At 33.3% G+C, this 14,357-nt stretch overlaps 8 protein-coding genes across 10 annotated transcripts; 2 read left to right on the forward strand and 6 right to left on the reverse strand.

Moving 5' to 3' along the window:
- Positions 1–729: 729 nt before the first annotated feature.
- LOC105233195 (ATPase H(+)-transporting accessory protein 2) lies at positions 730–2,374 on the reverse strand. Its single transcript, XM_011215183.4, has 4 exons — positions 2,217–2,374; positions 1,676–2,028; positions 1,353–1,604; positions 730–1,292 (listed from the first exon to the last, which is right to left on the reverse strand). Exons 1-4 carry the CDS (start codon positions 2,257–2,259, stop codon positions 1,107–1,109), a joined length of 834 nt encoding a protein of 277 aa, XP_011213485.2. The 5' UTR covers positions 2,260–2,374; the 3' UTR covers positions 730–1,106.
- Positions 2,375–2,648: 274 nt separating this feature from the next.
- Positions 2,649–4,494, forward strand: LOC105233192 (uncharacterized). Its single transcript, XM_011215179.4, has 7 exons — positions 2,649–2,907; positions 2,976–3,206; positions 3,296–3,433; positions 3,497–3,652; positions 3,717–4,028; positions 4,089–4,232; positions 4,298–4,494. The coding sequence occupies exons 1-7, from the start codon at positions 2,692–2,694 to the stop codon at positions 4,433–4,435; spliced, it is 1,335 nt and encodes a 444-aa protein (XP_011213481.3). The 5' UTR covers positions 2,649–2,691; the 3' UTR covers positions 4,436–4,494.
- On the reverse strand, positions 4,434–5,471 carry LOC105233193 (hypothetical protein). The gene is made up of 4 exons (XM_011215181.3): positions 5,365–5,471; positions 4,931–5,302; positions 4,632–4,843; positions 4,434–4,571 (listed from the first exon to the last, which is right to left on the reverse strand). The coding sequence occupies exons 2-4, from the start codon at positions 5,271–5,273 to the stop codon at positions 4,542–4,544; spliced, it is 585 nt and encodes a 194-aa protein (XP_011213483.2). The 5' UTR covers positions 5,274–5,302; positions 5,365–5,471; the 3' UTR covers positions 4,434–4,541.
- Positions 5,472–5,552: 81 nt separating this feature from the next.
- Positions 5,553–7,546, reverse strand: LOC105233191 (mitochondrial dicarboxylate carrier). Of its 2 annotated transcripts, XM_049461928.1 has the most exons (6): positions 7,461–7,546; positions 6,625–6,825; positions 6,331–6,568; positions 6,128–6,260; positions 5,736–6,042; positions 5,553–5,680 (listed from the first exon to the last, which is right to left on the reverse strand). In XM_049461928.1, exons 2-6 carry the CDS (start codon positions 6,788–6,790, stop codon positions 5,664–5,666), a joined length of 861 nt encoding a protein of 286 aa, XP_049317885.1. In that variant the 5' UTR covers positions 6,791–6,825; positions 7,461–7,546; the 3' UTR covers positions 5,553–5,663. The 2 variants fall into 2 exon arrangements, with proteins under 2 accessions (XP_049317885.1, XP_049317886.1); XM_049461929.1 differs by lacking the exons at positions 5,553–5,680; positions 7,461–7,546 and having other exon boundaries at positions 5,731–6,042; positions 6,625–6,795.
- On the reverse strand, positions 7,502–9,002 carry LOC105233190 (uncharacterized). Its single transcript, XM_011215176.4, has 5 exons — positions 8,912–9,002; positions 8,675–8,850; positions 8,563–8,610; positions 8,159–8,299; positions 7,502–8,104 (listed from the first exon to the last, which is right to left on the reverse strand). Exons 1-5 carry the CDS (start codon positions 8,913–8,915, stop codon positions 7,799–7,801), a joined length of 675 nt encoding a protein of 224 aa, XP_011213478.2. The 5' UTR covers positions 8,916–9,002; the 3' UTR covers positions 7,502–7,798.
- Positions 9,003–9,212: 210 nt separating this feature from the next.
- Positions 9,213–10,291, reverse strand: LOC105233189 (uncharacterized). The gene is made up of 3 exons (XM_011215175.4): positions 9,890–10,291; positions 9,707–9,835; positions 9,213–9,645 (listed from the first exon to the last, which is right to left on the reverse strand). Exons 1-3 carry the CDS (start codon positions 10,181–10,183, stop codon positions 9,448–9,450), a joined length of 621 nt encoding a protein of 206 aa, XP_011213477.2. The 5' UTR covers positions 10,184–10,291; the 3' UTR covers positions 9,213–9,447.
- Positions 10,292–10,622: 331 nt separating this feature from the next.
- LOC105233187 (uncharacterized) lies at positions 10,623–12,808 on the forward strand. The gene is made up of 5 exons (XM_011215173.4): positions 10,623–11,046; positions 11,108–11,617; positions 11,673–12,140; positions 12,227–12,415; positions 12,490–12,808. Exons 1-5 carry the CDS (start codon positions 10,765–10,767, stop codon positions 12,799–12,801), a joined length of 1,761 nt encoding a protein of 586 aa, XP_011213475.2. The 5' UTR covers positions 10,623–10,764; the 3' UTR covers positions 12,802–12,808.
- Positions 12,809–12,846: 38 nt separating this feature from the next.
- On the reverse strand, positions 12,847–14,114 carry LOC105233188 (uncharacterized). Of its 2 annotated transcripts, XM_011215174.4 has the most exons (3): positions 13,699–14,112; positions 13,376–13,613; positions 12,847–13,312 (listed from the first exon to the last, which is right to left on the reverse strand). In XM_011215174.4, the coding sequence occupies exons 1-3, from the start codon at positions 13,845–13,847 to the stop codon at positions 13,010–13,012; spliced, it is 690 nt and encodes a 229-aa protein (XP_011213476.1). In that variant the 5' UTR covers positions 13,848–14,112; the 3' UTR covers positions 12,847–13,009. The 2 variants fall into 2 exon arrangements, with proteins under 2 accessions (XP_011213476.1, XP_019848369.2); XM_019992810.3 differs by having other exon boundaries at positions 13,376–14,114.
- Between the last annotated feature and the right edge of the window lie 243 nt (positions 14,115–14,357).

Here is a 14,357-nt window from a genome sequence, read left to right on the forward strand (position 1 = left end):
TATTTACAACTATGTTTAAAATAATAGCAATGGCTTGTGAAAATTAAAATAACTTAATTATTCTCGTCATTTCATGTTTTCTAAGAACACAAAACATGCCATCTGAGCACGAGGGGTCGAACGACTGTCGATTCTACTTTGATCGGGGTTTTACCCGCCGAAGGGCTGCTATTTCCGCGATCTAACCCCGTTTGATCCGGTAATTTATTTTAACACGAGCGTCGCGGTCCTTTCGTCGTCGACATATCTACAAATACCGGACGACAAAAAGAGTCCGTGTCTGAACATATTCTCAGTATGCGATGTACTCTTTGTTGCTGTGCACCGCTACAGTTGTCTGATATGTGCGGGTTTTTACGGTTTTATAATTCTTAATATGAACTCCTGATCTTTTTAACTCCTTATTTACCTTTATACGGTTTTGGCTTTTCTGAATAAAATTTCACATGTCTTTAAATTTGCTTACAATGTTATTATCGCTAATAACCAAAGCATTCGTAGATTTCATTACAAAATTATCATGGATGGTGACTCATGTTTCCACTTTGTCTTTTGAAAGTAACTTTGCATTTCAATAAAGTTTCCATTTTTAACTTTCACGTTCTACGCTTTTGTTATCGGAATCATTATTTGAAAAAACATATCAAGTTATTAAGTCATAAAAAATCGGCTAATGGAGCACATTGGAGATGCTTTTATAAAAACTGCTCAAAACTAAAACTGAAGGAATTTCTTTTTAGGTATTTATTTAATAACCACCACTATACATTTATTGTGGAATATACAGTACATGCACTACCTCGTTTAATTAATCTTAGAGATGATTTCTGAATAAGTAAACAACACACACACACACTTGTATTACTTAGAGGTAGGCAAAACAAAAAAATCCCCAAAAGAACGATGGGGTAAATAATGATTGTTCCAATTAGTTTCAATCTATGGAACCGTTACTTCTTTAAAATAATCTTCAAAATATTATAATACTTACATTTTTAACATTTACAATTATTTCTTATATACTCTGCTGATTGGGAGGTGGTTTTGAAACATTCTGAATAAATTTACGAGTATAATAACAATATTCGCTATAAAGAAATAATTATTTAGTTATCTTTCTTCATTCGTGTAGATGTCATTCTGTAAATAATGGAGTCTCTGCCGGGATCCATATCGGCAATTGCGTAGCAAACGGCCAACAATGAGAGACCCAAAGCAACCATGAACCATAGAATTATGTTGAAAATGACTGGGTAATTTTGGTCATAGTAGGCAGCAAGGTTGTATGTGTTCTGTTTATAATTAAATATTCACTTTAGATGTTGTTTTTTGAAGTCATTATATAAACTTACAGTAGTTGATCCAGCAATTGTTTCACGACGTCTACGTGACAAGTTACTGCTTTTGTCATCTTCATGGCTCACAATTACTGCTAACAATGATTGAGACGATGCATCACCATCGATTTGTCGTTGTAGATTTACAAGTTCGTTGGCCAACGCTGAAATTTCTTTTGATTTCTCTGCATCATCTTTCAAGTTGGATAAATCGATTTTGGCGTAAACGAACTCTTTATCGGATTTTAAGACGCAGTTGATCAATTCCTGGAAAAATCAAATATATATATAATAAAAAAATTGATTTAATAAATTTATATGTAATTACAGTTACGTACATTTTCCTTAAAACTTGAAACGTTAATGTCACAGTCAGAGGCATCGTCATTCGAAGTTAGTTTCAGGTCATCTAATGAGGCTGGGACAGATTTGCCATCAATCTTATAGCTAATATTCTCCTCGCTCAGTGGAAGTTCATTCAAACCGACCACATCTACAACAACAGCCTTCTGTGGTAGTCCGAAGGGATCATTGATCACAAGACCAGGAAAGTCAGCAGTGTCTGATACACCCAAACCTCTTGCTGCCTTGATAACATCGCCCACCTGTTCACTTGGCAGAACAGTTGGAATGCGTTGGAAAGATATCGATTCTGGTGCATTTAACACGTAGAAACTACCATCGGCATTGACTAAAACACAAAAGAAGGAATTATTTTTATTTCATAAGTTACCAGTGCTGTTCACATAAAATCAATAGCAAGTATTCTCCACCCATTAGAAAATTGCATGTTTTCTTTTGCCGACCGCCAATTTATTTTAACTACACTTTAAATGCTGGCACTATGTAATTTCTATGAAATATTTTTCGATTACTCACCTGCTAAAAAGCAGAACATTAAAAATGCACAAATTCGCAGCATATTTCTTTATTCTTGGCCCTCAATGAAAATTGATCATATGACAACTGCGACGGACGGCTGAAATACAACAACAACAATGTCACAAGTCAAAATGTGGATTTCTTTGCCGTTGTGGAAGGTGTCATGGATTTCAGTTGGTAATTGTGGTAGATGGGAGGTATTCGGAAATTGTACAAAATTTTTTTTTATTTGAATAGTTTTGGATGTTATAAAAATTACTCGGAAAAATTACGTTAAAATACTTCAGGGAGGATTAAAAAATAAATTTTTAAACCTTTTTCGATGCTTTCGCTGGGTTAATATATGTTTTTAAGCAAATGTTATGACATGAAAAATAGTGCAGTGTATGTGTACCCTTAGGTAAGGTGATTGTAAACAAAATACACATACATATGTATATGAAAATAAAACAGTACATTGTGTAAAATTAAAATGCCTTGTTCTGCCGAACATTTAAAATATTTAAAGGAATTAATTTCATCATGTTTCCTTCCGGCTTTAAAGGAGGATTTGGATAATGTGCCTCTAAGTAGCGAACATTTTGGTTCATACAGAAATGCTTTGGAAATACAATTACCGATCCTTTACGACCTATTGCAAAAAAACCGGCACTGGATTTTTGGTGGAGAAGATCAAGAATCTTATGAGGTATGAGATAAATACTAATAAAATATTAAACATTTAACACTATATACATATTTATTTAAAAAATAAAGGTATTTGCGAATGTGATCATCTTATTGTGCGAGATTAACGCTGCGTCAACAATTTATCGCTTATCAAATGAAAATATTCAAAGGAATGCAAACAGTATCCTACAAGAACATACTCCAGTAAATATAGCAGATGTGGAAAATATTGTGTTTGAATTTTACCAAAGCAAATTCAAAAAGGATGTATGGAAAAAACAATTGGGTTCCTTGCATGGATATGTGAGATATTTAGAGGTAATTTAAAAAGAATTTGTTCTTCAAATAGTTTAATTGAAATTGTAAGAATATCACCAACAAGTAAAATTGAACATTATTATTCTTAGTTACAATATTCGAGTCAAACGCTTCCAAGACGATGGGTTAATTTCTGCTTATCCGTGGGTCTAACTGTACGCGAAAGCCACGAGCCTACCTGCAAACGAATTGGTATATTAATATTTGCAATGATATTGCAAAGTGGTGTAAGTAACCATGAAGCAAGTATTATAAGCTTTTTATAAAATATATTCTAAATTTTCCTGCAGAATTTCGCATATATTCAAGAACAAAATATTCATGGTGTCATTTACGAGTCAGCAATCAAAGATATTGATTTTATGGACTGTGCAGATGCAGCAGCAGATGTTTGGAAATGTTTACATAAATGTTTAAACTTCTGTAAAGAGTTAAGCAGCTTTAATGTAATGTATTCATATATATTCTATTTGAAAATTTTATTTCAATTAATTGCGAATCTACCTGTAGTGGTGCCAACTTGATGATTTAATGGAAAAAGCCATTAAAAATGTAACAATGGCCTCCAATAGTCAGATATCACTATGTAATTTGCAACAAGTCTCTAAAATGGCGGCATATTTTGCAATAAACCAACAGGAAATCGAAGCTTGTTGCGAAGCTGGCCTAAATATTCCTTCATCGATAGAACATTGCCGAAATATTTGTGCAACCAATAATTCCTACACAATTTTTCGGTGGGCTAAAAGCATTCTAACTATGTTAAACGTGGAGTCATATAAATTAATGCAGGAGAAAGAAATGTCGCAGAAATTCTTACTGGTTGGTTTTGAACTACATAGACAAAGAAATATTTTATTTACAATACTAACATTTTTTTAGGAAATGCATAAATGTTACTTGGTTTGTATTTTGCCAATTGACTTACAAATAATCGCTCCACATTTAATACCATTTCTCGAAAAGTTTACGTCTGTGTTGATGGAAGTTATAATCACTCATAAGCTGGATTTTGAAATCATACAGGTAACCGTATAAGTAAATGCAAACATCTTCAATGCGAATCAATTATATAACTTTTTTTTATTTAGATCGTTAAAACGATTTTAGAGACTTTCAAACACCAACTTCAACATTCCCCATACACTCATGAAAGCGATAATTTTGTCAAGCTTAACAATGCACTTGCAAAGCTACTGAACCACAATATCTTTGTACAAAATAAGTAGATGATTTTTAATTTATTGTAAATATTTTAAGAAATAAAATATACAATACTTCAACAAAATTTGTATGGATTATAAAAATACAAATATACATAAAAATGCACCGTCTTCAAGTAGAGGGTTTGTCCAAAATTTCGGTCTAAAAATATTAAAACACAATAAGGAAAATGTAACAATATTATTCCAAAAATACACATACCTCAAGCGCTGGCTCATCATAAGCACATTGTTCAATAACGCACTCTGCAACTACGCTCTGAAGTTTTTTCTGGATACTGCGCGCAATCTCATTGGGATGCTTGTTATCATCCTCATCCGCCGAGTAGCTGGCAGGTGATGTTCCTGTAGCATTAGCTATTTCATCGGCTTCGTAACACGTATACAATTTGTTTTGTATTTCAGAACCTGAATCTGGACGAAATTTTGAACGTAATCAAAAGTAACCATAACTTTTATTATTTTAGATTCAGCCTATATTTGTGCTTATATTGCACTCACCTTCATCAGTTTCCATACTCTTCGCGCTCATTGCCTCCGCATTCTCTGTTAAAGACTCTACCAAGTTGAGGCGGTATGTATGTTTCTCTTCCTCAATCTCTTGCTTGAGACGTTGCATTTCTTCTTGGAGTTTTTTGCGCCGCTCTTCTAATTCCATTAATTTGGATTGTTCATTCTCTAAAGTACGACATAGTTCTTTAAAAGTATTATTCGCAATATCTACTAGCGATTGTGATTTGTCGTAGAGCGACGGATTTGAAGTTGTCACATTTGCTGAACGGTCATCATGATCCTCCCTTTGGATTTTATCCAAGTCATTGGTGCTATCCGTATTATGGGCCATTCCCGTTTATTTAGTTGTTTAGAAAATATCTTATATAAATGTATGTGAAATAAGTACGTGATTAAATAGATTATATTTTTAAAAATATTACTTCAAATATTCAGAAATAACAGAAAATTTCGTTTGACACTCTTAGCTAGGATAGCTCACAGTTGCACACAGCTCACGGACTTCTGACTTTTCTTTAATCGAATGTAGTGTGTTCTAAATAAGGACAACTCATAAAGTTACTTAACAATAATGTGATTTTTATTTTTGGCTTGTATTTAATATTGTAGTATAAATATTTTTGTTGTTGTTGTAAAAACAGAAAACATTCCAGAAATAATTTTGATACAATTTCGGCTTCATTCCGGTTACGTATACCCGTTGGTGTGATTTTTCAAAAAACTAATCGCTAAAACAATCTGTTTAAGCACTGTTATTTGTTTTGCTTCGAAGCGATACATGTTAATACTCAACTGCCTAAATTGAATTCCAGACATATCCACTCGTAGAGTAAATAAGTTAGCAAGGTAGACGGTACAATGCGCAGAAAAGAAACAAATATTCCACGATAGAATCCCCTATAGCCGTGGACTTGTACAAGCGTACGCATTACATCCAAACTACTTCGATATTGATATCTGCTTGCATCCATAAATATTAGTTTAACCACTTCGACGGGTGTTATTATAATTGTGGTGACCCCACCCGCTATCAATGAAGCCATGAAGCATGAATGCCAGTTTTCCTTAAATCGCTCGGTCTTGAAAAATACTTCTCTGAGCTTTAAGGCAAAATATTTGGAGCATGAAATGGGTAAAATCAAAATTAGTTGTTACTTCATATGTAAGAAATCACTTTTTGGCAACCTCATCATAAACCGCCAACTGCCCCACTGACATAAGCATTCCGCGCACCGAGGATATAAAGGCGCATCTGTACACTTTAGATAATCCACCTTTTTTATACGAACTTATGACTCCATTAAAAACTGATGAGTACCTGGAGTTGATCAATCCAAAATCATTAAACTAATATCCATTTGAATCTACAAGACATAGTATGTACATACTTTCGGCTTTCATCCGGCGATTTTATAATATCTGTACACATGCGCACATTCATTTTATCGAAAGGCGTGACAAAGAAACCCGCGGCCAATCCACTTTCTGCAGCCACTGTGGCCTTATAATAGAAATGTTCCGAGCTTTCTGCACGTCTTCCCATTTCATAGAGACCAAAACGCATTATCGAATAGACAATTTGTCTTTGAGTTGCGGTCCGCAAGCTAAATGTAAACCCCAAGATTCCTATAATTTACTAAGCAAATATTAGTTTACGAGCTCAGTGCTTAAAGTTTTTAGACCTTGTTTTTCCAAGATTTCTTTAACAATATCTCGTGACGATACTTTTTTAGCATTTGACTGAACCAACATTCGTACCAAATCAATTGGATGCGTTATGATTTGTGCAGTGGTATTGGCAATTGCACCAGCAAACCAATAAGCTTCAACATTCTCCTGGCCACGCATTTATGTTACTTATATACATATGTATATATACATAGCTATAGGAATATTTTGAATATTAGAAATGACAATTTCTACAATTAAACTGCGTATTTATTTTTTCATGTCTGTTGTTAAAAAAAAAAAAAACAAGGAAAATGTTAAATTCGATTGCACAGACGCTTTAATATCCTTTGCAAATACAAAAGATTCCATACTAGATTTTGATCGGTTAGTTCGATTGGCAGCTGAATGCTAAAGTGGTCCGATATAAACAATTTCTTCGGGATTGTAACGTTGCTTTGACTTTTTGACAAATAAACAAATTTTCCATACAAGGGCATGGCTTTGATTATTCAGTTTGTATGGCAGCTATGTGCCGATATTGGCGGTTTCGACAAATGTGCAACCTCTGGAAAAGGAAACAAATATCTCTGAGGAACTAGTTCACGTATATACAGGCAGACGGAAGGAAAACATAGCTAATTCGACTCGGCACATCATACTGATCATTTTTATATATATTTTATAGGGTCTCCGACGTTTCCCTCAGGGTGTTACGAAATTCATGGCAAACTCAAAATATAAAAACAAAACAAATATAACCAAAACAATATAATATATATAAAACATATTTTTTAAAAAATTAACGTATTTATGCAATGTAAATAAAAACACAACTACTATCACTTACCATACGTATCTATTTATATATGGACTTCAAAAATTTGTTTATTATTATTATTATAAACGAAATAACTAAATCTACGTTAAATTGACAATATAGGTAAAAATGTGCCTACCTATTAAATATTTACTTTTAAGTCTCAACCTACCGATTAATCAACGTCAAAGTGTTTAATAATGGAGTTAATTATTAGCCGTGAAGTGTGTGCTGGTTGAAAATAATAATTCATTGTCAATTTTGTACTTAATTTACAAATTTAAATTGAAGTTAGTCGGTACTAGTTTACAAAATATAAATTTTATAATACATATATAATATATATTTATATTTCTAATGGTTCGGAATCATTTTGGCCCGATTCGCAATGTGCTTTCTTGGGCCTCTTTTCGCAATTGTTCCACTTCCAACTCCAACTTTTTCGCTTTTAATAACATAACGGATCGTTCTATATCAAGATTCTCCATTTGTTTTTTAAAATACGCTGTTTTTGCTCGCATGCATTGAATTTCCACGCGGGTTTTTAGATCTTCTAAATTACGGTTTCTTTGATAAGAGTCTTCACGTTTCGGCATCTTTGGTGGCTTTTGTTCAATATTTTGATCAATATCTTCATGTACAAATGGATTGTCGATTAGATATCCATCGACAAACTGTCAATTAATAAAAGTTAAAACAAAATGATATTGGAAACCAGAACTGTATACCTCTATTTGTCGTTCGTATAAGTTACTTATGTCACCGTCGAAAGCCATTGAGGAATTGTTACTTCGAGTGGGACTTGGAGGAGCTATTTTTCCATTAATTATTTCATACTTTGGCTTAAGCGGAGCTATTTTGGCGGATTTCTAAAATAATAAATAAATACTTCATGTAATTATTAAAAAAAACCAATTAGATAATATTAAAATTAATACATTCTCATATTCCATTTTAAGGTATGCAATGCAAGTACAATCTTATAATCGATCTTGCAAGGCTTCTATTTACTATTTTCCTTACAGCAAATCTCATTTAAATCATCCCTTGTGTACAAGTTTAATGCTTTTACTTTTTGCACATCACTTAAATGGAGAAATATGGAGTCATTCCAAGTGTATGAATTATTTACCTTTTGGGGCGGTTTGTCTGGCTTTCTTTCCAACTCGATTTTGTGGTACTAAATAACAATAATTAGATGTTAGTATTAAGTACCACATTGTGTATTTTTTACATTAATATACTTTTAAATGTGTTAAGAGGCCTTTGGTAGATCCAAAACAAGTCTTTAATACTTTATTGCAGCTTTTGCACTGTGCTGTCGGTCCTCCACAAGCAGAAACCAGAAAATAATACCACACTGAACTTTTATCCTCCGCCTTTGATTTATGTGGAATATATTTCACATCTTGCATAGGTTCTATAGATAAAAATGGTAAGACTTTTTTACACTTTTAATAAAGAAATTAGCCTTTTTTTACCCATGTTTCACAATTAGATGCGACACAACAAAAAATTGTAAATATAAATAAATATTTACCTACACATCCCTGGATTCTAACTGAACACAGGGTGTTTCGAAAACAAATCAGCTTGAGGTATACACGGAGCGAAACAAATGTGTGTTATACGAATTTTGTCTCAAAGTTTAGCTACATATATTTTTGTAGTTGGAAAATTTCTCTACTTTGTATTTCTATATTTATTATTAAATTTTAGCACTTTCTATTAGTACTTACCGTTTTATTTGAAAAATTGACTTAAAGCAAATAAAATTCAGAATTTTATTAACTGCCAAAAACAAAGGTTTAATAACTATTAAGGCTATTGGTTTAAGCGATTCTCATATTTCTTTTATATAAAAATATATTGAAGCATGAATACAAAAGCAAAAACAGAAAAACATAATCTTACGATCAACCTTATTCTAGTTCATTGTATAATATTGGAAAAACCTAAAACATATTTGTGCTGTCGACGGTGGATAACTTCCGAAAATGTTAACGATCCAAAATCGTTATAAATTTTTAAGTTCATGTTTAATCTTTTTTGCTTGTAACGCTACGAGATTCTTTTGCATCCTATAGTAACCAGCTTTTTCACGGAAATATTCTATTTCAGCCATTATTCGCTCTTCTTCAGCGGTTAATTTTTTATTTCCGTCCATGTTTAAACCATTGCTCTTACCCGTTGGATCCTCAACATAATTATAAAACTGAAACAGTTTAATAAATTATTTTAAATAGCAGCAGCAATATTACTAATAAATTGTTTACCAAAGCATTATCCGTATATGGATCCAATTCTTCGTCAAGTGTGTCTTTACTTTTCATATCATCTACTCTTCGACTTGAGGAGCTTACATCTGTGGGTTCTATTTTAAGAAAATCACTTTCGCTGCAATCCTGTTTAGGCCATTGTTAGAAATATATATAACAATTATATCATGTATAACCTACCTCGTCCACCGTTCTGCCGTTTGACTTTTCTTCAATTTCTTTTACGAATTTACTAGCCATGTTGGGATTAGCTTGTTGCCCTTTAAGAGTGGCGTCAATATTATGTTTATTTTTCAAATGCCGTAAAATATTTCCTGTTGTGCCTTGATAGTTTTGCTCATGGCGACAGAGTCTGCAGCGCACTCGCAACCTGTCTAACTTTTCGAAATATCGCCATACAATGCTGACTTTTTTCCGCACGCCTAAGCTTATATCGGTTTGTTGATCTTCATAATCGGCGCTAACCGTAGACATAATTCATAAGTTTATAATTTAGTTGTTTTATTTATAATGTAATAACGTTTTGCAGCATCAACGAATGTGTAAACAAAATGCCTTGCTCAGCTGTAAATGATTTGAAAACAAAATATATGAAATGTCACTTTGGTGAAAATACTATTCACCTTTTTATATAGAGTCTCCAACCAGGGTTGCGTTTTTATTACAAAGAGATTTAATTATTTTTTCTGAACGAAATATGACAAATTACAAAGCACTATTTATTATACGTATCGTTCTGGGATAATCAAAATAATTAATCGTTGGAAAATAAACACACAAATTAAAAAAAAAATGGAATCTAACATTTTATAATACTTAAGAATATGTAAAAATTAAACACATTAATGCATCTCAATACATACACTATTTTTGGCGTCTGCGCCAAAGATAATGCATATATGTATATCGATAATAATTGTTAAAATGTCAAAAATTAGTTTGTGTATTTTGATCATTTGCTAGCTTAATTTACAATTGTTATGCCTATATGATTAAATTAAGTGATATAAAGCATTAATTTTCTCAAAGCAGCGTAAGCTGGGGAAATCAAACAAATGGAAATTGATTCTGCTGAAGAAACGAACATAGAGCAGCTTACAAATATATCCATTCATGGAGAACACATTGAACCGGAGTCAACAGAAGATTATGTGAATATCGGAAATTGTAAGAAACGAAAGTCCAGCTTTGTATGGAAATACTTCCGCCATTTAGAGAATAGCAGCAACGGTTCATTAGAGTGCTTAATTTGTGGAAGCAGTGTAAGCAAACAAACCAGCAACTTGGCTCGACATTTGTTTGCTGCGCATGATATTAACAGGAGCAGCGATACAGGGGTAAAATTATTTAGCTATTGAAAAACATAAATGTTTCTCTTAACCGAATGTTTTCCTACAGGATACCCAAGAAAGTGCACCTGTCAGTGCAGTAGGTCGGCCAAGCAGTAGTTTTATATGGAAGTATTGTACCAAAGAAGATTATCGTTACGCACGTTGTCACTTGTGTGATAAATTATTATATTTTGGCGGTGGAAATACTGCAAATATAACAAAACATTTAAGGCGTAAACACTCAGACGTAATTACCAGTAGAGAATTGTGTCGCGCAAAGACTATGGATGATGCGGAAGAATTCGTGGCAGTTATTTCATCCAATCAACTAGATTCTACAATGAACAGTTGCGATGATGAACTGATTAAAGTGAAAGATGAAAACAATTCCGAAGGAAGGCGTATACGCAAAGAGCGAAAGGGGAGCAGCTATGTATGGAATTATTGTGAAAAACTGTCAAGGCACACAATTCGTTGCAAACTTTGTAAAAAGGTTATGAGTTTTCATGGTACAGCAAATGTAATAACACATTTACAACGTAGACACAATATCGTTGGACGTGTGGAGAGTGAAACAGTGAGCCTCCTTTTCTTTGTGTTAATAAAATATTTTAATGAATACGTTTAAATAGGCTAGGCTAAATAATGTCGGCGATGAAGATAACGCAATAGCAGATTCCAAGGATGATCAAGAGGCAGCTGCGCAGCGGCGCAGAAGATCTACGGCGGCAACAAGCATTGTTTGGAAATTTTGTACACGGCTTGGTCCAGATGTGGTGCGTTGTAGTTTTTGTAAAAAGAATCTATCCTTTCAAGGCACAAGTAATTTACAACGCCATTTACATCGCATGCACGGGGTTGTGACACAAACGCGTGTGTTCGGTGAATTATTACAAGAGGCTGCAGAAATTGATGACACTTTAATATGGGAACATTGTGAGCACACAGAAGATGGTAAAATTAAATGTACCATGTGTAAAAGTGTCTTTGATGATAAGGATTTTAAAGATATACGCACACACCTCACAACAACGCATGCAATAACGTCGAGTCCTCCAGTTAAACGCGACAGAAGACGAAGACGAAATTTAGGATTAGATGTAAGTTTTTTTTAGCTAAAGCCTTTTCGTTTTAATTGTAAACTGTAGCCTTTCCATAATGAATATGGGTTATTTATTATTGCTAGGATGCTTGTGAAGAAACAGATGACTACGAATACGACCATGATGAGGATAATTGGCGTAGTGAAAATGGAGAATTCACAATAGAATACAATGATGGGAATATGAAAAAGGACCACACGACATTCGATGATATAATAGAGGAGGATCAGGCTGGTCAAATTATATGTGATGAAGATCCTTTCGACCCTAATGTACAAATTAAATATATATATTTTTTTATGTGCACTTTAAAATTAATATATACATATACACATTTTTTTTATAGATGATGCATAATTATCCTATCGCACGACCTTTATCCGCTGCTTCCAGTGTCGACGCATCACCAGATCGAACTTTTAAAATGTCAACTGGTACTAGTAGATTACGGAAATTAAATGAAGAACGTTTACGTATGGAAACTGAATACTTTAAAGAAAAAGCAGGTTATTATCGTATGCAAAAGTATTTTACAGCATTACAGGCTAAGAAAGCTCGAATCGAGTTAGATCGTCTATTAAGCATAAATTCAAACGATACCGCTTACCATGTGAATATTGATATGCCTAATGTACAGACGTCGACCTCCAGCATTTAGTGAAAATAATAACATATAAAATATTAAAAAAAAATACATAAGATCTTAGTTGAGTTTAATATGGTTAAAGTTTAATAGTAATAGCAGAATGTTTATATTAAAAGGGGGAAATACATGTAAATTCCAAACATTAAATTTTATATAACACTCATGTTAAGCAATATATTATGGAATTGCTAATAACGTATTTATTATTGAAAAGGCCTAGTCAGCTGGAACGCATAGTTTCCATTTCTAACATCAGCTTCTTACTTTGCAATTCGATCATAATTCTTTTAGCACGTGCTAATTCAGCCATTTCATTAAAATATCGTGTTTCTGCTTTAAGTTTTTCTTTAAAATGTGGGTTATCCAAAAATAGCTGCTTGCTAATTGCCTCCTCTTCATTAGCATGATGTGTATCGATAGCATAATCACAGCTAATATCTTCATTTGAACCTTCTGTTGACGGCGTATGTTGTGATGGTGAAGACATAGACGCAGTTGGTCTTTGATATTCATGTGTCGAACGCTGTAAATAATTAATGTAAAAGATGTTAAGTATTAATGGAAGCATATGGCATAATTATTATACCGTGTCATCATCAACATCAGGATCTTCGTCGGATCTATCGCAACGCACAAGTTTCAAGGGTACAACTTCTTGTTTTATTTCCTCAAGCGGATCAAATGTGTCATTTGTAGTGACGACTGGTGTTAGATATGGAGGCGAAACATCGGTCGCAACACCAGATCTTTGATTTATTCTTCCACGTTTATGCTTAAGAAATCCAGTTTGTTCTGCACCATAGTAGCTCGCATCAACATGGTGTCTGTGAATTGATAAAATTGTGGGCAAATATGGCCACCAACATTGGGTGAAGTATTTGAGCAATATATTAATTGAAAACGACCTACTTGTAATACAGGTGACGCACCAAATTAGCTGAAGTGTGTTTGCAAGACAAATTAAGTTTACAATTCTTACAACGTGCTGCATAATCTGATATTCTATCGAAATAGAGCCAAATTTTTTTGTTCCTTATACGACCCATTGCAATGCTCATTGCAGGCGCCGCAGACTGCAGATAACGCACCGAAGCGCAGCGCTAGAACAAGAATTTCTTCACAAATTTTTTGATCTCAATTACCAATAGGATTTGAGATTTTAAGGGCCAATTTCATAACGTGTTATTAATGCGCTCAATTATTGTAATTCTGTCTTTCGGCATCTTGTTTTTAGGTAATTTTAAGATAATTTTCTCAGTCCTTGCAATTTTTGATAGACGGTATTACACACGAACTTTGGAAAATATGTACAAATAACACAAAATAACCAGTGGAATGTCAATGAAGTACATGGGTTGCCTACATCACAAAATTAAAAATACCCAGTCCCTGAAATTTTTGGTATACCATTTATTAAATACATTTATGTCGCGCGAACATTTCAAAGATTACTGTTTTTATAATTCTTATTTTTTTTTTGTTATAATTTATCTTAGATGTTTTTGCGGGGCCGTTCTTTTTCATTACTTTAATATTAAGTCGTTTCTGTATCAGATTGTGACAGGTGC

Source organism: Bactrocera dorsalis, unplaced genomic scaffold (genome assembly GCF_023373825.1).
Source record: "Bactrocera dorsalis isolate Fly_Bdor unplaced genomic scaffold, ASM2337382v1 BdCtg164, whole genome shotgun sequence".
NCBI classification, from domain to species: Eukaryota; Metazoa; Arthropoda; class Insecta; order Diptera; family Tephritidae; genus Bactrocera; species Bactrocera dorsalis.